Source organism: Pezoporus wallicus, unplaced genomic scaffold, assembly GCF_028554395.1.
Source record: "Pezoporus wallicus isolate ANWC-B61680 ecotype Strahan unplaced genomic scaffold, APGP_CSIRO_Pwel_v1 contig_7892, whole genome shotgun sequence".
Lineage (NCBI taxonomy): Eukaryota > Metazoa > Chordata > Aves > Psittaciformes > Psittacidae > Pezoporus > Pezoporus wallicus.
In genome coordinates this window covers 43,639-68,391 of record NW_026641897.1, presented here as the reverse complement: position 1 = coordinate 68,391, position 24,753 = coordinate 43,639, and the positions used below count along the sequence as shown (strand labels likewise).

Below are 24,753 nucleotides of genomic sequence, written 5' to 3'. Positions count from 1 at the left end.
GAGATGCAATTGTCTTCTGCCCAGTGCATCAATTGCATTGAGTGCATCAGCATGCCTGGAAGGAGGGAGGTGTTGGGAAGAGGATAGGTCAACCTTTGTAGTCTTTATTCGTATTGATTGGGTAACTAGAGGCAGCTTAGCTGAGCCTTAAATTGATCTAGCAAGAGGTGTTGTTCGACAAAAAAGTAATGTTGCACAAGACTGCAGAGGGTAGTCAAAGCAGAGGCAATTATTATGGTGACTTAACAGCTCTGCTATAAATCATGTTTATAAACCATTTTCCTGCATTCACAACACCAAGGAGTCTGGGGAGAGTCAGCTTATTTATAAAGACAATAGTGCTTGAGAACAGGAGGCTGAGGTGAAGTCTTGACAACAAACTGAAGGAAATCCGACCTTCCTGCTTTCACACATTCTCCTAGCTGGGTACACACGGCGGCACAGAGAGGCAGCCAGATGGACCACAGGTAATCCTGGTGGGCTGGCATGGCCCCATGACACGGCAGGGAACCACCTGCGGAGCACACTGCCCCTCAAGGTGTGAGATCACCGTGGTAGAAGCAGTGTCACCATTGGAGGGGATCCCATGACCAACTCTTGGCTTGATGACCTTTCTAGAGGCTGGGAAAGTGGGAGAGAACGGGTGCTGCCTCCCACTCCCCGCTGTACCCCTCTTTGCCCCGAGTCTGATGCCCGTTCCCCCTTTCAGTGTGGGAGACGGAGAGAGATCAGAGTTGCTCCCCGCCACCTCCTTCAGTGCCCAGCTGTTGGGCGGGGTAACGGCAGGGCGACAGCGCGGGCAGTCCTCAGCATCCCGGCGCACTGGGGCTCCGCGGCGCCGCCGGCCGGGGAAGGGGGATCCGGCGCACGCAGCGCGGCGCACGCAGCCGGGGGCGGCCCGGATCGGCGGCAGCACCGCCCCGGGGGTCGCGCAGCCGGGGCCAGGCCGCGTTGCTTCGAGGAGCGTGGTTCCATCGCTACCGCCTTTGACCGCGTCCCGGCGGAGTTTGCGTGACAGCACCGGGCACTCCCCGCGCCCCGCGCCCCTTTATGTAACCCGCCTCCCAGACCCGGTTATAAAACACCGCCAAGGCAGTGCCGTGGTCAGAACCTCGATTAGACGGGAGGTAACGGCGCGGATCCGGCCCGGCAGGGAGCGGTGCGGCGGGGCCCGCCGGAGCCCTCCGCCGGGCAGCGCTCCCGGCCGGGGCGCGGGGCCGCCGCACTGCCGGGCGGGGGGCTGGGGAGGAAAGCGGAGCGCGGTCGGACGGGTCGGTTCGCGGCTGCGGCTGAGTAGCGGAGCCGTCCGGTGGGGCGAGGGTGGGTGGTCAGGAGGCCGGGAGGGCGCTGCTTGTGAGGCGCGGCTGCTGCCTGGTCCTACCAGCAGCCTCTGCTAAGCTTTTCTCAACCTGCTGTCATCCTTGCACATACCCCCGGAGGTGGTTCGGTTTGCCAGTGCTAATCAGCAGCTTTGCAAAAACCCGCATGGAAGTTTACGGGTGTAATAAACTACAGAACCCATCCAGGACAGATGTGAGTTATACAAAACAGGGAAGTGTTCAAAAGTCTATCAGTTCTTTGCCCCTGGTGTCACTGTCATCCTGACTTTTTTCCCCCCACCCCTTCTGATCTGTTGTGCAACCTTTCATGCGTATAAGCTTTTTCCTGCTGATGTAACCAGCATATGCTTTCTTATTTCCCATAAGCAAGGCTTTCCCAGGGGGAATCAGCTTTAGGGTTCAGGATGTGTCCAAGCTAAACAACCCTTCCTTCTCGCCACCACTTTTATTTTACTTATACAGGAAAAAAAACCTACTGCAACTTCCTGAGCTTTAAATGATAGAAGAGGCAGAGAGGAAAGGGCTATTCCTGTTCCTTTAAATGTGGCTCTTGTAGTTCCAGGTTCTTAAAAGGATGACCATCTCTCTCCCTGAGAAATGTAGTAATCCCTCTCTTCTTTGCTTTGTAGTTTCCTGGAAAGGGGACAGGAAGACTTATGGCTGTGAGGGCACCTGTCTGAAAAGGCAGGGGAAAGGTTATGGCCAGACCTTACACAGGCAGTAGAATTTGGGGACTGTAGGCTTTCCAAGAGTTCTTCACGTGCAATGTCAAGACAAGAACTTGACTTTTCTTTCTTTTTATTTATTTTCATTTGCTTGTTTGGTTGTGTTTTTTTTTTTTTTTTTTGTGGGTGTGTTTGTTTTAATGGGTGAAAGGATCCAAACTTGGTCTCCATCAGGTACAGTAACAGAAAGGGAAGCAGCCCCTTGACAAAAGAGCTCTGCTGCTGTGACTAATAAGTGACCAACATTAATGATTATACCCATATTGATACAGTTCCTATTATGTAGGCTCTAAAGCATGGACAGGGAGAACGCTTCCTTCTCTTTGCTGTTCACATGTTCTCCCTTTCAGGCGCTGAGCTCCAGAGACAGCTTATCTGCTTGAACCAGAATGCTTTATAACTTTGTGATTATAAATAGATAAAATATTTAATTTTCTTTAATGCACCAGTTTGTACCATGTTTCTCCTTACTGTGTCATGTCCCAGATCTCTCCCTGCCGAGGCTGGGGGGGAAGCTCCTACCTTCAGGGTAAATGGTGCCTCCAGACAAATCCAAATTTCTCTTCCTATTTGTAGTTGTGAAGTATCTTGATACTGGTGTGACTGAAACATGATAAGCAGCATGTGTAACTGTTATTTTAGTCACATTGGTATCTTTGAAACAAACTTGTGCCAGCCAACAAGGTGCAGGTGACTGGCCTTCGTAAGCACAACCATCTTCCTTCCCGTGGTTCTTCATACAGGTTCATGAATAGGTTTTCTGTGGCCTCTGTGGCCATGTGAGGAGAGTTAAGCATGTTGTGCCTGAGGGAGGAGAGCTAGAGTCCCTTTAGCTTAAGTGGTAGCAGCTTGAGTTTGTAGTCCCCATTATGTTGAGCAAGAAGGTGGCCACCACAAATGAGCCTGGTTTTTGCCTCATTATATACTCTTTGCGCTAGCATCACTCCAAAACCATACATGTCTTGGTCTTAAAGGCTATGTGTATTGTTCTAAATCCATGGGTTTCTGTGCTTTTGGGGACTACTGGATGTCTTCCAGTGTGGATATCCATCCTTTTGGAAACTTGGCACATGTGAGGATTGGTGTGGTGTGTGTTGAGCTTTCTTTTCCAAGACACTTTCTGCAGGAGTCTTTGCTGGCATGCCTCCTTCCCTGCATATTTTTGTGTTCCTTCTCTCAACAGATGGGAACTGCTCAAAACAACAGTAGCCTCAAAAAACTCCATGCAGCTGAGCTTGACCGACGTAACAGAGACATGATGGCAGACACATCCGATCACAGCATAATTTCTGTTGGAGGAGAGGAAGAAGTGGGCAACTTCCAACGTTCTCTTCCCACACGAGAATCCCTCCGATCCCCCCGAGGCTCTGTTGTGAGTTTCCATAACATCCAGTACTCCATTAAGCAGTCCAGTGGATTCCTTTGTAAACGGAAAACTGTGGAAAAGAAGATCCTTCATAATGTTTAGTAAGTTCTTGCTTATATAAAATACCAGAGGGTAGGAATTAATCTGCTTCTGTGAATCAGTGACCTCAGTGTTACCTTCCAGATCCAGCTGTGCTGGTGAAGAAATGACTACCTTTCTGCCAGTCTGCAGTTCATGTGAGCACTTTCTAGTTTGCTTTTAGGCAAAATAGCTGGGATATAGCTGGAGCAGTTTCAGTGATTGATCTGAACAAATTAGGATCAAACTTGTGTGAACTCTTCTGCAAGAAGATCTAAGGGTTCCCTTAACTGTGGTTCAAGCTGCAGTCAGAGGAAATGAGCAGCAGAGAACAATTGTTTCTTCTTTTCAAGACCCCACTCAGCAGGGAAGACACTTACTTTCTGTCTTTTGTAGATTGCTTTTTATGTCCAGCTCTGGTTCTGTTCTGTCAGTCTGGGACAAGAAAGGAAAAAATGCTTCTTGATTTCAGACTTAAAGAGAAGTTTTAAATAATCTCTAAGTTTTCCTTTTGACAGCATTTTGTACACACATTTTCTACTATGATCCGCATGTGAACAGTCCTCCATTTGGAAATAACTTTTTCCTTCTTCCAGTGGCATTATGAAGCCAGGCTTGAATGCTATCCTGGGGCCAACAGGCAGTGGTAAATCTTCGTGAGTACTTTCTTCTGCTTCTTCAAATGGACATTCAGCTATTTAAAGAGGATTTGGGGTTCTGAGGGTTGGGGGAGATGTGAGGGATCTGCAGGCTCAGACCTTGCATGCCTGCGAGAAATCTGGTGATGCAGTTTGATGTCATGTCCCTCTAGGTGCTCTGCTGCAGTTCTTGCCCTGCAGTGGTGTCACACTCCTCATCTGCTCTGATCTGTGGTCTGTATTACCGCAGTCACCTTTGGTGTTGGCGGCCTGAGTTTTGGTATCAGGCTGAACTGGGGTAAATGGGGCTGAGGTGTAGGCTCTGTCCTAGACCTGTAATGGGATGGCAGGGGGGTTGCAGGTTCCTTCGGGGCAGGAAAGATGTCATCCCCTGCGCAGTCACTGCAGCAAGACTTCCTTGAAGATGCTAGGCTAAACCCCTCTCTGACAACTGACAGGAATGTGATGTAATGTCAGTCTGTAGGATGCTCTGGATCCTCAGCCTCAACTTGGCTGTGGCCTCCTGGCGGGGGTGCACATGTGCTTGAGTTCTTTGGATGAAAGCACAGAGAAATACCATGCAGACTATCTCCAGCTATTGCTGATGCTAGTTTCCATATAACTACGGTGAAAGAACTCTTTGTCACTCTGCCTTTCAGAATATCAGAGACTGGGAAATACGGCCAGGGTTCACATAGGTGTGCCTTTGTGGTGACCCTTGATCTTCCTCTCTTAGGAGACTGCTGGCTAATTGGGATGTTTTCAAGCACTTTGTCACAGCAGTGTTTACATAGCTAGCAGACAGGCTGGCCTCTGCATTGGCAGCAAGGAGAATCTAGTGATATGTTAAAACAAAATTATTTTCTAGAATGAATCTTAACTCTGGTCTTGTTTATACCTATTTGGGTTAATATCCTTGAGATCAAAGTAGATAATTCTGTGCTCTGCTGGCTGGAGAGCAGACTGCAGCTACTTGGCAGGGTAGTTTTCTCTCTGTGCATTTGAGGTTAGCTGTTAATATGGAGGATAAGCTTGTTTCTGTAGGGGGTTGACTGCTGTGAATTGTGAGGACCTGTATACTACAGTACTGCTCTGGCATACCTTGTGCCTGAAAATCCTGACTTTCTGTACAAATTGCTTCTCCAGAGTAGAGGAAGGCCCTTGCTGTGCCCTTTGGCTTGTAGCATGCTTTTAGCATCCTATAACTTCAGTTGTGACTGGTGGTACTTATCCAGTCAAAGGTAAAAAACAGCTATTATGGAAAGAACTAATGCCTGGTGTTTGTTTGAAGTCTCTTAGATGTGCTGGCTGCCAGAAAGGACCCAGCAGGCCTGTCTGGAGAAGTGCTTATAGATGGTATTCCACAGCCTCCAAATTTTAAGTGCATCTCAGGATATGTTGTGCAGGTGAGTAACTGCCTTCAGTGGAGACCTGGAAACCCTTGGGATGGAAGACTGCACAAGATGAGCAAAGCATGACCAACTAGGTTAGGTAATTTTCAGTGATCTCTGCAGAGTCTGGTTTGATAACTCAGATGTTACACTATTTACTATTTTTCTGGGATATGGAAGACAAGAGGATTAAACCATTACTTCAACCAAGTCAAGCATGGAGGTGTTTGTCTTCCCAAAGTCACATGGATGCCCAAACCATTGGACAACTGTGGCTTTGGGCTCTGCCCTGAAGTACTAGCAAGGGTTTAAAAATATAGAAGGGTGAGGAAAAACCCCACAATGCCCAAAATCTCTTGTTGCAAAACTCACAAGGAGTTCTAGCTGGCTGAAGTACCTTCAAGCTATCACACAATAATTCTAGGAAGTAAATAGATCCCTGCTGTTCTTCCTCTGATTCTGGCTGGCTGGGACAGAGCTTCGTTTCACTTGAAGACAGGAAAAGCAGGCTGAATCTGTGGAAGTGGGTGGAGGCTTGGACCAAGAATAGACCCTCAAAGTCCTGGGGGAGCTGAGGAGAAGGAGATTCTTGGCAACTATATGAGCAATCAAATCTGGAAACCATTCAAGCTTCTGACTGCAGACAGATGTGGAACAGGCAGCTTTCCTGAAAGCTGCCACCTGGGGGGCTGTGGGAGCATGCATATGATGAGACTGATGCTGGGTCTTGATCCTGCAGGTCAAATCTCCCCAAAAACTCAGTGTTTTATGAATGGTCAGGAAGTTTCTTGCAAGTGGTCCCAGTTCAAGCCATTTTTCTCTCAGATGACCAAAGCAACCAAATTTAACTATAGGCAGCCAGGTGAGACATTAAGTGGTCTCTCTTCCCTCCCACCCCTGTGCAGTACTCCCTAGATCAATCAGGGTGGCCCATGAACTAAAACCAACACTTAATGCCTAAATACATAAATGCATACACACTTACGGAGTCAGTTTTACGCAAATGAGCATACAGACATGCTAAGTCATGTGTTATCCCTTTAAATCTGCTGGTGTTGCAGTGCTTCTCCCATCATATGGTGACCTTGAATTTTGTGCCATGTAAATTTTGAAGCAGGGCTTGTCCCTCAGTCCAGTTTTCGCTGTCGCCCACAAGCAGCTTACCCAACAACTGCCACTACAGGGACTCTGGTGCCCAGTCAGGTAGCTGAAAAGGAAGCTTTCCAACTGTCCATGTTTTCAGGATGATGTCATCATGGGCACAATGACGGTGAGGGAGAACCTGCACTTCTCTGCTGCCCTGCGACTCCCCAGCTCCATCAGTGTTAAAGAGAAGGAAGAGCGAGTCACTCAGATTATCAGCGAGCTGGGATTAAGTAAAGTGGCTGATGCTAAGGTGAGCAGTGAGAACACCCTTCTCAGAAATCTTGCTACCTCTGGGAACTGAACTGCTTGACTCTGGGCAGTATTGTGCATGTAGTGCAGCTACACTAAGCTAAGAAGTCACCTAATAAAGCATACTGAAAACAAGAAATCAGTCTCCAGCTCAGGAAGTAGCTTGGAAAGAGGTATGCGTATTCGCTACTACAAAGGGAGGATTCTGGACTATGTCCAGCATGTTGTATAAGTTCAGAGGGGAAAAAGTCACCTAGTCATTGCACCTTCGAAAGCTGCACAGTCACTTCCTGGCTTTGTGGAGCAAGAGAGGGAAACTGTTTTTATAGTGCTGAAAGTTGTGAGGGATGGAAAATGGCCCATGATGGAGAAGTTCTCTGCAAAGCTTGTTCCTCCCAGCTGCATCTTTACTCTCACTTTACTTTCACTTTGCTTACCCCACTTTTACTTGAGGAGCAGGCAAGCTACCAACAAAAGGCATCCCTGAACACCAGTGCCACCTCTGACAGCTGTGGCCTCATTCTGGTGCTTCCTTGTCAGTGTCATCCTTGTTCCCTGAAGTCATAAGGTGCTTGGTACCTCTGAATATCATGCTTCGCATCCCGCTACAGTCCCTCACAGTGGGTCAGACCCATCATCTGCTGCTGGCTCTAGGGTTCACTAATGAGGGTGTTGGTTGTGGAAAACCCTGAACTCCACAGCATGTGTTGATCAGGTCTTGTTGTGAATGTTCAATTTCTTGTGCTTGTAGGTAGGAACTGAATTGATCCGAGGAGTGTCTGGAGGGGAACGGAAGAGAACCAACATTGGGATGGAGCTCATCACAGAGCCACCAGTCCTTTTTCTGGATGAACCAACAACTGGCCTTGATGCCAGCACAGCCAATGCAGTCCTCATCCTCTTGAAGAAGTAAGAGTCAGTTCCTAAGGGCTCTACTGCAGTTTTGTTATCAACTCAGTTAAAAAAGGAATGCTGCTATGACTGAGTAGCTACAGTGCTCTTTTAAAATTATAAAAAAAAAAAAAAAGGTAAACAAATAGACTCAGAAGTGGTAGTAAATTATTTATTTGGGTCTTGTCCAAAGCTTTCTGAAGCTGATGGGAATCCTTCCACAGCATGCATTGGACTGGAGCCCAAAAAAGATGTAGCTTAGACAGCTGTCCTTTGCCACAGACGGGGGTGGACTGAGAGGTCAAGCCTTGTAATCATAATTTATTGGCCTTCCAACTGAGTCTATTGCAAAGTCTCTTCCTCCACTCTGGCAACAGCCTTGAACTCAGATCAGACTTCATCTGTAGATTTACTCTGAATGTTTACCTTAATCTCCTATATTTTGGAGATGAACAGTTTTCTGGTACAAAGAGGACCAAACAAGGCTGATTAATGAGAACAGGCTCCGAACCCTCTTCCTGGTTTGTAGCATGTTTGTAGCATTGTTTGATTTTGCCTGGGGGGACTTTTTCCTCTGCTGTTTGTGGATAGAGGTCTTTGATCAGCAAGGATACTTGTTAAGCATCAGGGCTAAAGCACTTGTAAGAGCATCTGAAAAATCCAGAGGAAAACTAGTTTTGACTTGCTTTAGAGAGTAAATCTTCAGCAGAAGAGCTAAGAGAAATCTCAGCTGGCCAGACTTACGCAGGCTGCTATATAAAGCCTGGTACTGATATCGAGTGCAGTAGGACTATTCCAGTTAGGTTGCAGCCTGGTATAGAAAACATGTGAGGAGGGTTTATACACAACTGTGGTCTCAACCTTTGGTAGCTACAGACAACATCATACTTAGTCTACCTGGACTAAGATGATTGTCGTGTGTAATGATAGGTGCTGTCCTGAAGGTCTTGCAGGCAGCATCTCACATAGAGAAGGGGAAACTACAGCTTTTTTTGGTCATTACCTTGTGAAGTTGACAAGTACTTTTCTTGGATTTGGATGCTTATTTTTTGTTCAGGTTGACAAGACCTTCCTGAAATGTGAAGTGTGGTTTATTTGAGAGATGTTTTGTTTCTATTTCAGCCTCTCAAGAAGAGGGCGAACCATCATATTTTCCATCCATCAGCCCCGCTATTCCATATTCAAGCTGTTTGACAGTCTGACATTACTAGCTTTGGGGAAGGTGCTGTACCATGGTCCTGCAAAGCAGGCCCTGGAATATTTCAGTTCTATTGGTAAGTCCACTGTGCCAAGAGGGAAGGCAACTGGCTAATGAGTTTAATCTGTGAGTAGTTTCTGACCCTAGCACTGGATCAGTCCTGTACTGTTTTATCACTGGGATACTGGAGGCTGTACACATGCACTCTGAACAGTGTTATGTTAGAACAGGAAGAGAACAAAAAATAACCCCGGATTTTTTTAGATAGCAGAGTATGGCTCTCTCCCACCTTTGTTTTGCTTTGTATCAGGACAAAAACCCAGAATCACTTGGACATTTAGAAGCATCTTGCACAACAGACAAGATATCTATAATTCTACCAGGCCTAGATATCAGACACAGTGGTTTGCGAACAACAGCCTGATTTGCAGCAATCTGTATGGGCTAATTGAAGTATCTGCTCTAGTTTAAATGCAGGTGGGCAACCAAGAGGATAAAATCATGGTGTGTCTTAACATGGTTTAATTGCACTGTTGGGTGGCTGCTTCCTCTCCAAGAGTGAGGGCTTCTGACTATAATGGACAGACAAGGAATGAGTTTCCAATCTAGTTTAGATGTAGCCATGGAGACACACTAGATTGTAAGCCTTCCCTGGCTTTAAGTGAGATGCTTTAACCAATCTCACTACTTTTGCTCCTCCTCTTGGTATCCCACCTCACTTAGTTTCTCACAGGAATGCTACAGTATAAGCATCCTTGGCTTTTTTTCTCTCCCACCCTTCACTCCTGTCCCTATCCATCCCGTAGCTAGAAACCGTATTAGAAGAAGCTGCTCTTGGATAGCTCTTCCTCTTCCTTGTGACCAAGGAAACACAATCAAGAGCTGAACTTCTACAGCAAGCATCTGAGGCTGTAGAGCAAACATCCAGCAACCTCTAGTGAGAGACTGTGTGTCTCTCAGTGTCGTATGTGGTTGAACAGCACTGGGAAGGAGGAAAGAGCTGTGTATGCTGAGCTAGCTGAGTAGAAGCAACTTACATATTTCTTCTCACCTGAAATCAGTGGAGAATAAGCAACTTTGAAGCTCTATATAGATACCTCAGATTCACTGTCTGCTAAGTCCTGTCCATTGAACTTCTGTAAACTAATGCTCACGGAAAGCAGTAAAGTTCTCTTGTAGGAGGGTTGCAGAAGGGTGATATACTATTAGACCTGATTTTCCAAGTGTAGTCTGTGCAATACGAACAGGTTGCATGTGTGGGTTTGTTTGTTTTGGTTTGTTTTTTTAAGGCTATGAATGTGAACCCTTCAACAATCCAGCTGACTTCTTCCTTGATATCATAAATGGTGATTCAACTGCTGTAGCAGCAAGCAAGGAAGATCACAGTCCTGAGGACACAGGAAAAGGTAAATTGTGAAGGAGAAATCCACTGTTGGCTGGTGTAGAGGTCAAGATATATATATGTTGATGACAAGCTTTTATTCTCTGGGTTTCCTCCAGTCTAAGGGCACATTATCTTTTTATTTTTCCTACTCATAGGTATACTTTGATTTGGACTTCTTTAAAGAGCTCAAACTTTTAAAGGGATTTTTTTTTCTTCCTTCAGTAATAGAGGAGAGCAGTGATAAGTATCAGCAATTCACAAAACCTATGTGGGAAAGACTGAAAAATTAGAATTGCTTAGTCTCAAGAGACAGCTGACGTAAGTTTTCAGTCACATAAGAGACTGCTGCAGGGAAGACAGGGTAGATAGGCTAAGGAGTAATGGATTTACAATCCAGTGAGAAAGTTTGAAACTAGATTAGAGAAAAACTCTGTAACAGTGAGTGAAACGGTAGGAAATGCTTCTTTGAGGATGCTGTAGCATATCCATGACTGAACATAAGAGAACAGTTTTTGTAATGGTGCTTCTTGGGGATGAAGAAATGGATCTGAGCCAACACTGATTTCCCCCAAATTAACAAAGGATTTCTGGTCCCTCATTCCAAGAATAAGACCATTTTTATGCCACAAAGAACTGGCAGATTAGCTAGGTTTGGTTAAAACTGTAGGGACTCTCCCCCCCCCCAAGTTATCCTTGTAAGATCAGAGCTAAGGCTTGAACAATTCAGATTCTCTGGGCATTCCTGCTTTATTTATTCAACTTCAGAAGTCTATGAGCATGTTGATGAGCCATGTCTGAAGGTCGGGTTCATGGGGAATCAGAAGCCATATCTTGTCTTTCTCACTCAGAGGTTAGCAGTGAAAATGGAGTGGCAGAAGGTAATGTGGACAGCAGCTTGGTAGATGTGCTGCACCAGAAATATCTCAAATCCAGCCTGTATCAGAGCACAAAGGAAGCCCTGGGGAACGTGGAGCTTGGACGGGGAAGAAGGCACAAAGCATCCAAGCAGGGGCATGAGATTACCTATGCAAATGGATTCCTCACCCAGCTGTACTGGGTGTCCAAGCGTTCCCTGAAGAACCTCATCAGGAACCCGCAGGCCTCTGTTGCACAAGTAGGTAACAATTGTCTCAGACTCCCACTGCTCTCAGTCACACAATCTGCAATTTGTAAGGTACATTTTTGTTTTGAAAGACAGCTAGGGAAACAGGAAAGTCCTGTGCTGCTGCCACGGAAGTGGAGTGAGATGTACCTTTGTTGCCTTTGAAAAAAGTCTCCATTTTACCTTAGCAGAGAACTACTGCCCTGAAAATTTGGAAGTGGGGGAAATGCTCCATTCTCTGATTTACGTGGGAAGCTTCTCGGGTGATGCTAATTTTGTGCTTCAAATTCTTGGAATTCTAAGCTAGGTTATTCTTTGAGTATGCTTCTGCTAACCTTTTTCCAGCCAAAGAAGATCAGAGAAAGGAGAAGAGTGAAGAGCATAAACTCAGAAAATTTGCCATAAAGCTTTCAATTGTGTGTGTAATTGGTATACATTGACTCACAACAGCAAAGTTCTAGGCAGCTGTGAATCTTAAACTCTGCATATGCCTTAATAATAGCTTTGTCCCTGTTTACTTATCTGAAGGACTCCCTTTTCCCCTTTCTTCTTTCCACTTCTAGATTGCAGTGACCATAATTCTAGCCTTGGTTGTGGGTGCTATCTTTTTTGGTGTAAAACTGGATCGAAGCGGCATTCAGAATCGGTAAGTTGGAAAGCCACAGCTTTGCTCATTTTCTGTCTGTAGCAGAAAGGTTTCAGTGGCAGGGAAGGCCTTGGGATCCACAAAGCAGGGTAGGGTTCACAACTCTCAATGCAGTGCAGCATGGTATTGCTGGAGGTTCTAAAAGGACTGCAGTTCTGTTGGGCTCACACATATGTGCAAAGGAGATGTGAAAGGGAAGATAAAGGAATAAATCTGGTTTTGCAGCAAAGATTTATGGTAGCACAATTAAATATCTGTTCTGTGGACAGAGACAAAAAAGCACTGACTTGACGTTATGCTGATATCTGAGGATGCCAGTGTTGATCTAGGCGCTTTCCTCACTTTTTGACTGTTTTATCTTGTAGGGTTGGGTCCTTGTTTTTTGTCACCACCAACCAGTGTTTTTCCAGTGTCTCTGCGATTGAGCTGTTCATCAGAGACAAGAAACTATTTGTGTAAGTAGTGAGGCACTTAGACCATTTCATACCCTGGACTGAGGCACGGGAAATATCTTAAGGGCTAAACAAAATTATTTCCACCAAAAGCTTGATTGTTCCCTTGCCACATCAGATTGTAATAGTAATGCTAATTGGTCTGTAGAGCAGGGAGATGAAATACTAAGAGATGGGTGCAGGAGGGGAGAAATAAAGTGCTTTTATTTGCATACTGTGTCACAGTTTACCGAAAGTGCTTTTCCTGCTCACTTTCCACTTTTGGTAACAGCTGTTTTTGAAGTCTGCACGTGAATCCTACTGTGAACCCTGTGAATCCTGCCTGCCCTCTTGCTGATGTGGTTGAAACGCTGTTTTGCAGTGGTCCTAAAGTGCAAATATGAAGGGAGAGTTCTTGGAAAAGCTTTGCAAGGGATGCTTAGATGAAGAGGGCTGCTGGCTTGCTCACAACAGCTACCTAATCATCAAGCACATCTCTATATATACATATATAGATGTATGTATGCATATGTATGTGAATGTATGTATATATTATATACACATATGTAAATATTCATGCATGTTGAAAATGGAGTTTGGAATAGCCTCCTGCTAATGGGATGAAAAGTCAAGAGACAGATCCTATGCAGTAAAGAAGAAATTGGAGAGTTGTGTCTGGAATTCATGTCCACCCACAGGTTGCTCAGAGCAGTTTAATTTTGCCCCTAACAGCTGCTCAGGAGTGAGTATTTCCCACAAGGACATTTCTTGCCAGTCTGCCCAGCTTACCAGCTGTAATTTTGGGACCTCACCAATTAAAGGATCTTTTTGTGAGCTCCATTAAGCAGCAAAACAATCATAGTGACATTTAATTGGCCTGTGAACTGGAGGCGAGTGGGTCTCCTTATGGGTGTTTTCCCATTGTTGGGTATCATTCCTTCTTGCCTGGAAGAAGCTGTATGAGTTAGCTGTGGACTAAGCCCTCCTCCAGCTAGTAGCAGCTTAATACTTTCCCATGCTCTTGTGTTAAGGATCTTTCTCTATGAAAAGAGATTCAGGAGCTTTCTCCCAATATGTAACTTAGCAGTCACATAGCTTTTAATTAATTTTCCTCAGGGGCTCTCTATATGACTGCATGGCTGTGAGATAGATGAGCCTTTACAGAGAAGGAAGTGACAGCACAGAGATGATAAGCAACTTGCATATAGAGGAGTCAGTGGCAGAGAAAACAGAAACCACATCAGGATAAACCAGACACACATACTGAGCCTGCTTCCTAGGTAACCTCTAAACCTGTACAACTCCCTTCCTGTCCTTGTAGCCATCAGTACACCAGTGGATATTACCGTGTGTCTGCCTACTTCCTGGCCTTGATGATAGGAGATCTGCTGCCCATGAGAACTGCTCCAGCCATCATATTCTCATGCATCACTTACTGGATGATTGGTAAAGAACTGATTCTTTCATTGAACCTGTCATTTTCCAACACATTTGATTTCTGTCTTAGCCAGAGTTTAGTTCCTCTATGTATAACATGAAACTATTTGAAACTTCAACTGATTTATGTGCTTGGCATCATGACTTCAAAGGACTCTGGGGCAGGGGCAGAGACACCCGCAATCTTAAGACAGTAACCTGCCTGTCCACATCTTTTGGTAATGCTCTTTGGGCCTTCAGAGCATGCATAGTTCCTGCCACCTCCAAACTTGGTCTTTTTTCCTGGTTTCCCTGTCTTGTACAGGAGTCCGAGGGTCCTCTCTGGGATTCATAATGTGGTTGTTTACTGGACTCTTTCCTTTCTGTTTTTTTTGACAGGATACCAAGCTGTTGCAGGCCGGTTCTTCTTCTTCATGCTGAGCCTGATGCTGGTGTCCTACACTGCCACGGCCATGTCTCTGGCCATCAGTGCTGGGATGGATGTGGTGGCTGTGGCCAACCTGCTCATCACTATTTGTTTTGTTCTCATGCTTGTAAGTTCTCATGCTTGCCCAGGGAGGTTGTGAATGCTCCATCCCTGGCAGTGTTCAGGACCAGGCTGGACAAGGCTTTGGGTGATATGGTTTAGTGTGAGGTGTCCCTGCCCATGGCAGGGGGGTTGGAACTAGATGATCTTAAGGTCCTTTCCAAGCTTAACTATTCTATGATTCTATGATTCTAAGTATATAAGTATATAAGGAGGTGTGTGCTCCTTTAGTGGAGGTGAGGAAGTAACTCAGACAGGCTGAGAGGATTGGGTGGAGCCAGCCCTAAGCAGGCTGAAAATCCACAGGCCAGTAGCATCTAGGTCCCATGCCTGTGATTTTATTGTCACTATAGTCAAAAGATGTACTTCTGCCAACTTGTAATCTAAGCATCAAATCATTGCTTGGGTGCAATTCAGTAGACGTGATGCCACCAGAGCTTTGCAGTGTGCCCCCAACAGTGTTGTTTATTGTATTTTTAAAAATTTTCCCTACAAAAATTGAAAAAAAATATTGCATTGCCAGTATTAGAAATTTAAGTTATCAATTAGATAATGTAAAAGGAAAAAAAAATCTTGAAGTAAACTTTAGATTGATTCATTTTATTGAATTAATTTCTGTTACCCAATGGGATTAGCAGGAGCATACTCTCTTTATTTCAATTGAGTATTGTCTTTAAGTTCCAGAAATTACTTCAGTACTTTTCTTCAAGGATTTTTAAGGATGAGAGCAAATGAGAAAGGAAAGAGAGCAAATGAGAAAAGGAAGAGAGCAAATGAGAAAGGAATTTTGACTACTTACAGATGAGGCATGTGAATTCTCTTTCAAAGAGATGATGATGTTAGTAATAAAACTGCTTGACTGTGAGGCCTATCAAGTTAGAGTAGAAAGTACCTCCTGTCAGGTGATTCCTGGTAGCTGCATTCATATCCTGAGCCCAAGGCACATCCCTTATTCTTCGATTTGCAACTTAACTTGCTTTTGCCATAAGCTAAGTGATAGCATATCGCTTCAAATGCATGCTGTGAGTGAGAAATGTGCATGCATAGTGAAGGGCAGCTGATGTACACTGAATTAAGTCACAGTGTGTAAGGAATGGCACATGCACAGTCTGAAAGATAGCAGGGTAAGCACAAAAACACTTTTGCCTGAAGCGTCATGTTTGGCTATGAAATCCAATTGTACTAAGAAGTGAAAAAGCAGATCTTGTTCCAGACAGGAGAGAGTACGCATTAAAGATGTAGGTCAGAGGGGGAAGCTAAACAGTAACAGCCCTTAAGGATCCCCACAGTTTCCTTCTTGTTTCTCTACTTGCTCATCTTCCAGTCATCCTTCTTTAGCCTCTATCTAGCCTACTATAGGAGACAGTCCTCCAGAGTAAAAAGTTGTTAGCATACATGCTTCTTAGCTCACATGAATACAGAAAACCTTTCTGACCTCTTTGCAAGCAGACGAACTTGGAGTGCTGTTGGGCCAGCTGGCTGAGACCACTTCAAGGTTTGACCCTCATGCCTGTAGGCATGGGCATAACAGCAGCAGGAGGTCCATCAATCCCAGTGCACCTCTGCTGGGCAACTGCAGTATCTGTGCAAGAATGGTACTGTTTGCAGTAAACAGAATTTGTGACTCATTAGTCTCTTCTGTTCTGTTTCAGATCTTCTCAGGCCTCCTAGTAAACCTCCCTTCTGTAATGGGCTGGCTGAACTGGCTCAAGTACTTCAGCATTCCCCGATACGGACTCACTGTGAGTAGCAAGCAGCACTGGTCTCCTGTGAGTAATGTAGCCCCACTGCTGCTTCCTTGAGAGGTTTTGAGTATAAATGAAGTTCTTTCAAAAGTCAGATTTGGCATCTTCCCTTGCATGAACATGGTAAAAGAACAACAAATCAGACAACCCCCAGAAGGAAGCAGAAATTAATCTCTGTGTGAGAGGTGGAAGTCTCAGAGACTGAACAAATCTTTTGTGCTGTTTGGACAGCAGCAGAGTGAGCTGTCCAGTGAGGCACTAATTCCTAATCTGAAGAGTCGATCCCTATGGTTTTAGAATAAAATTAAATCTTGTATGGCCTCTCCAGGGTCTGCTGTTTGGGTAGCAAGTTTTATATTAATGACTGCCCAACTGGTTAAAGAATTTAGCACAATGCCAGTGTTTTGTGTGGCTCCCTTTGAAGTGAAATATGACTTACTGCCATTTCTAAACAATAAGGTGCTGGGGTAGCAGAAAGCTAAGGGTGCAGCTGCTTGAAACAAAGTAACTCATGACCCCAGGTACAACTACATGTTGGGCAAGGAAGAGATTCAGAGCAACCCTGTGGAGAAGGACTTGGGGGTGGTGGTCAAAGAGAAACTGAACATGATCCGGCTTCATTGTGTGCTTGCAGCCCAGAAAGCCAACCATATCCTGGGCTGCATCAAAAGGAGCGTGACCAGCAGGTCGAAGGAGGTGATCCCTGATCTACTCTGCTCCCTGCCCCTCAGTAGACTGACTCAGATGAAAGTGGATAAACTGGAACTCATTGCTGGCAAGACCAAAACCCATGACTATATCATTGAAATGTAACTTTGAATCCAAAGACTTATACACCAAACCATCCTGCATGTGAAATTTAGACCAGTTCCTCAGAAAGGCAGTAGTTAAGAGCTTCAAACCAAAAAGGAACATAAACATACAATTCCAAGAATGGTGATGAGTGTCTTCTAATAATCAAGTTAGTTTAAGGTGTTTCAGTTTTAGCTTTCCAAATCACTAACTGTAAAAATGCAATGTCTGCCTCTTTCCCTAGGCTCTTCAAGTGAATGAGTTCAGAAATCTCTACTTCTGTGGGGAGAAGAATCCAAATGTTACAGTGCCTGCAAGCAGTTGTCCCCCTGATATCTCAGGAGAAATGTAAGTCTCTAACTCATGGTGGCCTCAATGGTGATGACTTGCTTAAAGAGAAGTCTGACTGTTCGAAATATTTATATTATTCACAGAATAACCACTCACAGGCCAGTCTCAATAAAAAATCCCAAGATAATGCATTTTAGAATTATGTAGTAAAACTTCATAAATACCCAACAGTGAAGTAAGGATGAAACTTTAGTCCTAAAAGTAGGCAGATGAGCAAAATTAAATTTTGGGGTTTTTAACCTAGCCCTATTTTATCAGTTTTCTTAAACAAATGCAGGGTCACTTAGCAAAGGAAATGCACTGTGTTGACAACTACAAAGTTGTTGGGAAGCAGTAGACCTGTGATCACAAACATGTTTGTAAATATTAACCTCGCTCCAGATAGGAGAGTACCAAGGTATCTATCTCCCAGTGCTGCTGCCCCACTTGGAATACTCTTTGACTATTGATACCTTAAGCTGTAGCAATAAAAGTATTTTGTGACCCTAACTATTCTATGATTCTATGATAGAGAGCTGGCAAACTGAGGTTATTGCAGGGAACAGTGCTGGAGTAGTGTTTCCACAGCTTTTGGACCCCAAACTGATGCTATGGACCTCTACTGTTTGTTCTGTGAAATTAATGCTTTTGTACTTATCATGGTTTAATGTGGTGCTGAGGTTTACTCATAAGTTGCCAGCTATCTATAAACAACAATTAGGATACTAGTGAAAAAAATTATGAGAAACAGAAAACTAGATTTGTCCCTTAAGCTTATTTTTGTAATGATAGGTTATGAAGTTGAGAGACTTAACATGAGCCAGCAGTGTGCGCTCGCAGCCCAGAAAGCCAACCATATCCTGGGCTGCATCAAAAGGAGCGTGACCAGCAGGTCGAAGGAGGTGATTCTTCTCCTCTACTCTGCTCTTGTGAGACCTCACTTGGAGTATTGTGTGCAGTTCTGGTGTCCTCAAAATAAAAAGGACATGGAACTGTTTGAACAAGTCCAGAGGAGGGCCACGAGGATGATCAGGGGACTGGAGCACCTCCTGTATGAAGACAGGCTGAGAAAGTTGGGGCTGTTCAGCCTGGAGAAGAGAAGGCTGCGTGGAGACCTCATAGCAGCCTTCCAGTATCTGAAGGGGGGCTATAGGGATGCTGGGGAGGGACTCTTCATTAGGGACTGTAGTGATAGAACAAGGGGTAATGGGTTAAAACTTAAACAGGGGAAGTTCAGATTGGACATAAGGAAGAAGTTCTTTACTTAAGGGTGGTGAGGCACTGGAATGGGTTGCCCAAGGAAGTTGTGAATGCTCCATCCCTGGCAGTGTTCAAGGCCAGGTTGAACAGAGCCTTGGGTGACACAGTTTAGAGTGAGGTGTCCCTGCCCATGGCAGTGGGATTGGAACTAGATGATGTTAAGGTCCTTTCCAACCCTAACTATTCTATGATTCTATGAAGTTACTCTATTTCTGTCCTGTTTTGCAGTTGAGGTTAAAGGAATCTTTGTGGGACAGGAATAAAAATAACTACCTGAAGACTTGCACCACATAGTATTACTAACTTGTGGCCCATGCTCTTCTGCAGGTGTTCTGGTGAAGCATACCTGTGCAGCCAAGGAATTGTACCTACCAACTGGGCAATGTGGGAAAACCTAGTGGCTCTCTTCTGTATGACTGTTATCTTCCTTATCATTGCCTATGCAAAACTCCGTTTTATGAGAAAGTTCACATAGACTCCTGTGTTGCCTTGCTTGCAGCTTCTCTTGTCTTAAAACTGCAAAGCTTGTTATAGCCTACTGGAAGTTGCCAAAAGATTTCAACTGACTTTACTGAACTTCAGACAGGAACCCAGTCTTCTTGTTTCTGGAGCATGATCTCCACGTGATTATGTGATTTTGGTTTTTAAAAAGAAATGCATCGATGTACATCACATAAATTACTTTTTGTAAGAGAATACAATTCTTGTAATTCCTTATGTACATATCAAACTGTATATTGTAAAGCATTATTCTGCTGTGGCCAACTTAAATAGGAAATGTTCAAAGGGAAATGTGAGCTTCTTCATCACCATATACAGGTGGTATAAGGTGGTGATGGTGTTTATGCATTGATATGCTGCCCCTTGCTAGTGCCCATCACACCTAAGAGCCAGAGACTATTCATAGCATGCTGGAAATGCATTTGAGTTTGAAGTCAATACAGGGAATGAGCACTCCTTGCCAAGCAAAACCAGTTATATTTCTAGTAGCTTCTCACTGGAAGCTACTTGCAGAAACAACTTTTGCTTGGCTAAAAGTTAAACTGCAGTGGTAGACAACATTTTGCCTAAGACGAGTGAGTTTTGTTGTAAACAACAAACCACCCGCCCCCCAACCCAACCCAAACAACCCTCCCTGAAAACCCAACAAAAAAATGTACATTTTCTACTTAAAAGAAGGGAATTCACTTCCATTTTTTTTTTCTTCCAATAAAAATTTATATGCTTGGCAATGGCACATCGTAATGATTACCGACACTGTCTATATATAGTACTACTTACACCATGCACTGAAAAAGCCCATGTAGATACTGCTGTGGCAATCTACAGCAACACTTACTGCAGTCGCCATGGAATAGATTGTAGCACGCCAGCAGTTGTCTCCTCACCACATTATTAGCATCACGGCTCCTTCTAACCTGCAGTAAGACCCTCAGATGCAAGTGAACCAGTTAAGCCAAAAGAAAACATCCTCAAACACAAGGCTAAAGGGCTTGCTTGTGAGGGCTGCACTAGTGCGCAGCGGTGAAAATGCTTCTGGTACTCTTGCTATTGCAGTCATTGTGTTACGAAGAGTGTTATGAAGAAGGAAATGTACTGACAGCACAGCCACGTCGAGCACACGCCATTCTCCTTCTGAGCTGCTTCAACTGCCTTGCGCACCCTCCAAACCGCTCCTGTACGCGGTACTGAAGGCCACCCCTTACGATGCAGCCAGGAGGTGGGACAGCCAGCCCCGGACCTACGCGCTTAGCATCCGCCAAGCACCAGATCCGCGCGGCCGTCTACGCAGCGGGCTGGGCGGTGTAGTACCACCCCCGACAGACGGGGCCGAGCATGCGCCGCGGGGCCTGGCGGCGGGCCGCGGTTTGCGTGGGGTCCAAGGCGGAAGCGGGCGCTGCGTGAGGGGGCCTGTCCCCATGGCGACCGCTGCGGAGGGGCTGCTGGAGGCCGGTGCGCAGCCCGCCAAACGTAAGGGGCTGGGGGAGCCGTCTCCGGGTTCGCCCCTCAGCCGCATGGCGGTGGCCGGGCCCTGCCAGGCCGCGGCCCTGGCCCGGTGAAGCAGCAGGCGCCCCGCGGAGGGAAGGGTTGGGACCGGCTGCGGGGCGGGCTCGCTGTTCGCCATTCTCGGCCCTGGAGCCCTGCGGCTGCGTCCCCCGGGGGGCTCACCGCGTGTGTCTGCCGGCGGACGCTGCGGGGCTCGGGGCTGCCGACCAAAGAAGGAGCAACCTGTCGGGTTGAGGAGGAGGTGCTGAGCTGCTCCCCCGAGGAGGAGCAGAGCAGGGGCAGGTTGTGTAGTAATGGGTTTGGAGAAGAAAAGCAGTGATCGTTGCTTTCTGTAGGTGGGGATCTGTTGTAGGTCTTCGTGAAACGGACTGGGGGGCGCTTTATTCTGATTCAGTGACCAGAAATAAACATCAGTAAGATTGTGCACAAAGTCAGAAGTTATCCACAAATTCTTTTTCTGTTGTATAAGCACAGGAGGGGGCTGCTGCTTGCAAGTTCGGGTGCCTGTCCCTTAAATTCTTCTCAAAGTATTTTGTTGAAATTATCTTGCTGCTACTTCAGGGAAACTGCCTAGGTTTGTTATCCTTTAGTCTGAAGTACACAACTTACATGGTAAGTAGGTATAGCCAGTTTGAAGGGGAAAAAGTATTTAGGACCGTTAGTCTGTATGGTGTGTTTCTGTACCTGCTACCTTTTGCCTAATCTTGCAACGTCTGTACCCTGATCAGAAGAGCCTGCTGTTGAAACAGCGGAAGAAGCTAAGGAACCAGCAGAGGCAGACATCAATGAACTCTGTAAAGACATGTTCAACAAAATGGCCACTTACTTAACAGGTGAACTGACAGGTAAGGCACAGCAGTACTGACCTGCAAGTAAGTTTTTGTTTCTTTTCTTTTAAAGAGATCTGTTGTGTAGTTTGTCTAAAATGTACCTATTTAGATCATAACTTGCAAGACTAGCAGTTTAAGTCTGGCATGTTGCTACAGTACTGACAACGCTAAGATCAGTTATATTAATGAAGTCCCAGAATAGCACAAATATTTTTCAAAAGAATTTAGTAAGATATCGACAACTTAAAAAAATAGTATCTTTTTAGTCTTGGAGAAGATAGTACATGGAAAACCAACCAAACAAAAGAGGTCTGGGTTAAGAAGGACTAGAGGAGGAGCAGAACTGAGAGTGGAATGCATGCATCTATTTTGTTTCGAAGTGAGAGCAAGGGTCACTCACGTTTTCCAACATTCATGGTTTATTCTGAGGTGCTGTGCAACATTAACTGGATGAAGTAAACTGCTCAACAAGTCAGTGGGTTCTATAGGCTCTAATTTTGAAAGCAGGCCACAGAACTAATTTGCCTGGACTTGGAAAAGTATATGGTACAGACTACCAGTCTGTATTTGTGCTCTCAATTTTGTAAATGTACGTTTAGCTGACAGAATAAGAATAGAAATATGATGAATTAGTCTATTTTTCTCCTAAAAATAAAATTGCAAGTGAATAGGTATTTATTAGTCCAGTTGTTTTTTTCAATTAAAAAAATATCATCTCTCTTTCTCTAGAGCATTATACTAATACCCATATTATCATCTAAACTATTTTTTGTTACATTTGGCTATTGGTTTGAAATATCTTGTCCTGTTGAAGAGTCTGCACCCAATTCACACTGCATCAACTTTTAATTAAAATAAACTTTGTTTTTTTAAGCCACCAGTGAAGACTACAAACTCTTGGAAAACATGAATAAGCTGACTAGTTTGAAGTACCTAGAAATGAAAGATATTGCTATAAACATCAGTAGAAATCTGAAGGATTTAAATAAAAAATGTAAGTAAACTGAATAAGGTAAGGGTGTAATAAATAGTACATTTGCTTGGGAAATGAAGCATTTAAGAGTCAGTTCACACTCCATTAAGTGCTGAAGCAAAGAAAACACTGAAATAGACATACTGCTATACAGTGCCAATCTTGTATATTTTTTTACAGCTATAGACTACATAGACTAGCGTAAGAGAAATTTCATCTGATTTTACGTCCTGTTTTATTCCAAGTTTTGGATATGATAGGAAATAATACTTCTCTGATTCATGTTGTATTGTTACTTTTGTTGAGTCTAGCCAATACCCTTAAACTTTCCATACTTTCCTGGAAGAAGGCTGACTGTATCACTGCTTGATTTTGAGGCAGGGGAAGGAAGAAGCTTTTAAATTGTTCTGTCAGAAGAATGTAATAAGAAATTCTTGTGTTTCAAATGTGAAATGTTTCTTGAAAGTGAATTACTTGAGAAATGACAGAAATGATTTTTCTCCTTTTTCAAGATTCTGCTCTTCAGCCATATCTGGAACAGATCAACCTAATTGAGGAACAAGTTGCAGCTCTGGAGCAGGCAGCTTATAAATTGGATGCGTATTCCAAAAAACTTGGTAACTGTTGTCCTCTACTATTACTGTGTAGCAGCATAGTCTCTTGAAAGGGGATTTAAAAAGACAAAGTAAACTCCTCCTCTGTTTAATAAATCTTAGCTGCAGAGTTGACTGTGCTGCTTTTGAGCAACAAACATTGTATGTGAAGTAGTAAGCCTTGGGAAAAGATTAATATAACAAGTTCTATGGAGGTGGACTAATTGTAGGTATTACAGAACTACAGATTATTAGTGAGGCTTGTTTTCTCTTTTACAGTATGCACTGACTGAAATTTTAAAGGCAGATGTTTAATCCTGCAAATAGAGGGATTCATAAAGTTCCACCAAGCACCCAAGTCCTCTTGGTTTAAATCAGTATTAGTTGTCTGACTTAAAAACCTTAAAAATTTTGTTGTATAATTATACTTGCCTAAATGGTTTAGTAATAAATCATCCTGAGTGATACTGTAATTTAACTTGAATTTTAAGATGTTTAACAGCTTACAGGATTCAAAGCTTTTGGTTATCCAGACCTAAATAATTGTTGTCTTTTCTTCTGCAGAAGCCAAGTACAAAAAACTGGAGAAACGGTGAAATTACAACAGTCTTTAAGTTGGAGTTGGGCTATGAGTCAGACTGATTTCTCTCTAAGTTACACAATAGCAATTCTGTATGTTGACAAGGATTTGGTTACAGCTAACATCAAAGCTGATAACTTTTTCTATCTATTGAATACAGTAGGCTGTATTCAGGCTTAAGGCTGAATAATATTTTCCTCTTCTCAAGAGGTTCTGTTGCCTTAGTTGTTCTGCAGTGAAAAGTAGAAGCCTGTTCCTAACCGCTATGTTGATACTGGCTGTGTGTTAGTCCTATGTCCCACATGAAACAGTCTATCTAGGAAAAGCCCTTCATAACCTATAAAGACCTTATCCCTTAGTAACAGCAAGACCTGAACTTCATTTTTAAGTTCACTGAGCTCTGTGTTGAGAAGATACCTGGGCCTTTGGAGTTATGAGGATGGTATTGAGAACACTTCATTTTGGTATCCACCTTTATCTGTTTAAAAGAGAGAGACTAATTATTATAAATTTACAATAAAACAACTTGCTGCATTTGTCTCTCATGAATCACAAATTCCTGTTGGAAAGATTATGTAACGTGTCTTTTTTTTTTTTTTTCCAAAGGATCTGTTAATAAAGACAAACTCCTTCCAGCTACTGGAGATCATAGAAAAGAACATGTTTTAAACTCTGTGTCAAGTATTCCTGCAATTATATTCTTTTACTGTCGGGACCTCAGGTGAAGTGGCAAGGAGTATTGCTTTATCACATGCTCATCTTACTTAGCAGATCTTTACTAATGAATTCTGATCCTAATAGTTTTTGAAGAGGCATGCCCAGCACAGGAAGTTTCTGAACCAGATTAGCAGTGCTCCAGATTGCTAATTTAGAAGAGCCCTTCTTACTGAACAGTTATTTCAAGTGGACTTTTTTATCCATACCTACTACTTCAAGCTGTCTTTTGAGTGAGTTGCAGTGTAGGATAGTACAAATGCTGATATAGGAAAGAAGTAGTTCAAACTTCCTACAGGATGTTGAGAAGAATGTCTGTTCAGGTGCCAGTGTGCAGATCATAATGCTGTCAGCCAGTATACAGCCACTGTAAATAGGCAA

The 24,753-nt window shown here is 44.1% G+C and overlaps 2 protein-coding genes across 6 annotated transcripts; both read left to right on the top strand.

Annotated features, from left to right (window-relative positions):
- Positions 1-338: 338 nt before the first annotated feature.
- On the top strand, positions 339-19,407 carry LOC130608087 (broad substrate specificity ATP-binding cassette transporter ABCG2-like). 3 transcript variants are annotated; one of them, XM_057425739.1, is made up of 16 exons: positions 339-467; positions 3,249-3,532; positions 4,106-4,165; positions 5,439-5,553; positions 6,782-6,934; positions 7,685-7,842; positions 8,947-9,098; positions 10,312-10,428; positions 11,255-11,520; positions 12,072-12,154; positions 12,520-12,609; positions 13,907-14,031; positions 14,401-14,555; positions 16,201-16,290; positions 17,330-17,433; positions 19,003-19,407. In XM_057425739.1, exons 2-16 carry the CDS (start codon positions 3,249-3,251, stop codon positions 19,148-19,150), a joined length of 2,100 nt encoding a protein of 699 aa, XP_057281722.1. In that variant the 5' UTR covers positions 339-467; the 3' UTR covers positions 19,151-19,407. The 3 variants fall into 3 exon arrangements, with proteins under 3 accessions (XP_057281722.1, XP_057281721.1, XP_057281723.1); XM_057425738.1 differs by lacking the exon at positions 339-467 and adding an exon at positions 815-1,127; XM_057425740.1 differs by lacking the exons at positions 339-467; positions 6,782-6,934.
- A 1,101-nt stretch (positions 19,408-20,508) lies between these two features.
- Positions 20,509-24,232, top strand: BLOC1S2 (biogenesis of lysosomal organelles complex 1 subunit 2). 3 transcript variants are annotated; one of them, XM_057425745.1, is made up of 6 exons: positions 20,509-20,646; positions 21,411-21,527; positions 22,387-22,506; positions 22,998-23,103; positions 23,202-23,252; positions 23,643-24,232. In XM_057425745.1, coding segments are annotated over exons 1-6 (447 nt in total). In that variant the 5' UTR covers positions 20,509-20,594; the 3' UTR covers positions 23,644-24,232. The 3 variants fall into 3 exon arrangements, with proteins under 3 accessions (XP_057281728.1, XP_057281730.1, XP_057281729.1); XM_057425746.1 differs by having other exon boundaries at positions 20,515-20,646; positions 21,414-21,527; XM_057425747.1 differs by lacking the exon at positions 23,202-23,252 and having other exon boundaries at positions 22,998-23,102.
- Positions 24,233-24,753: the final 521 nt, after the last annotated feature.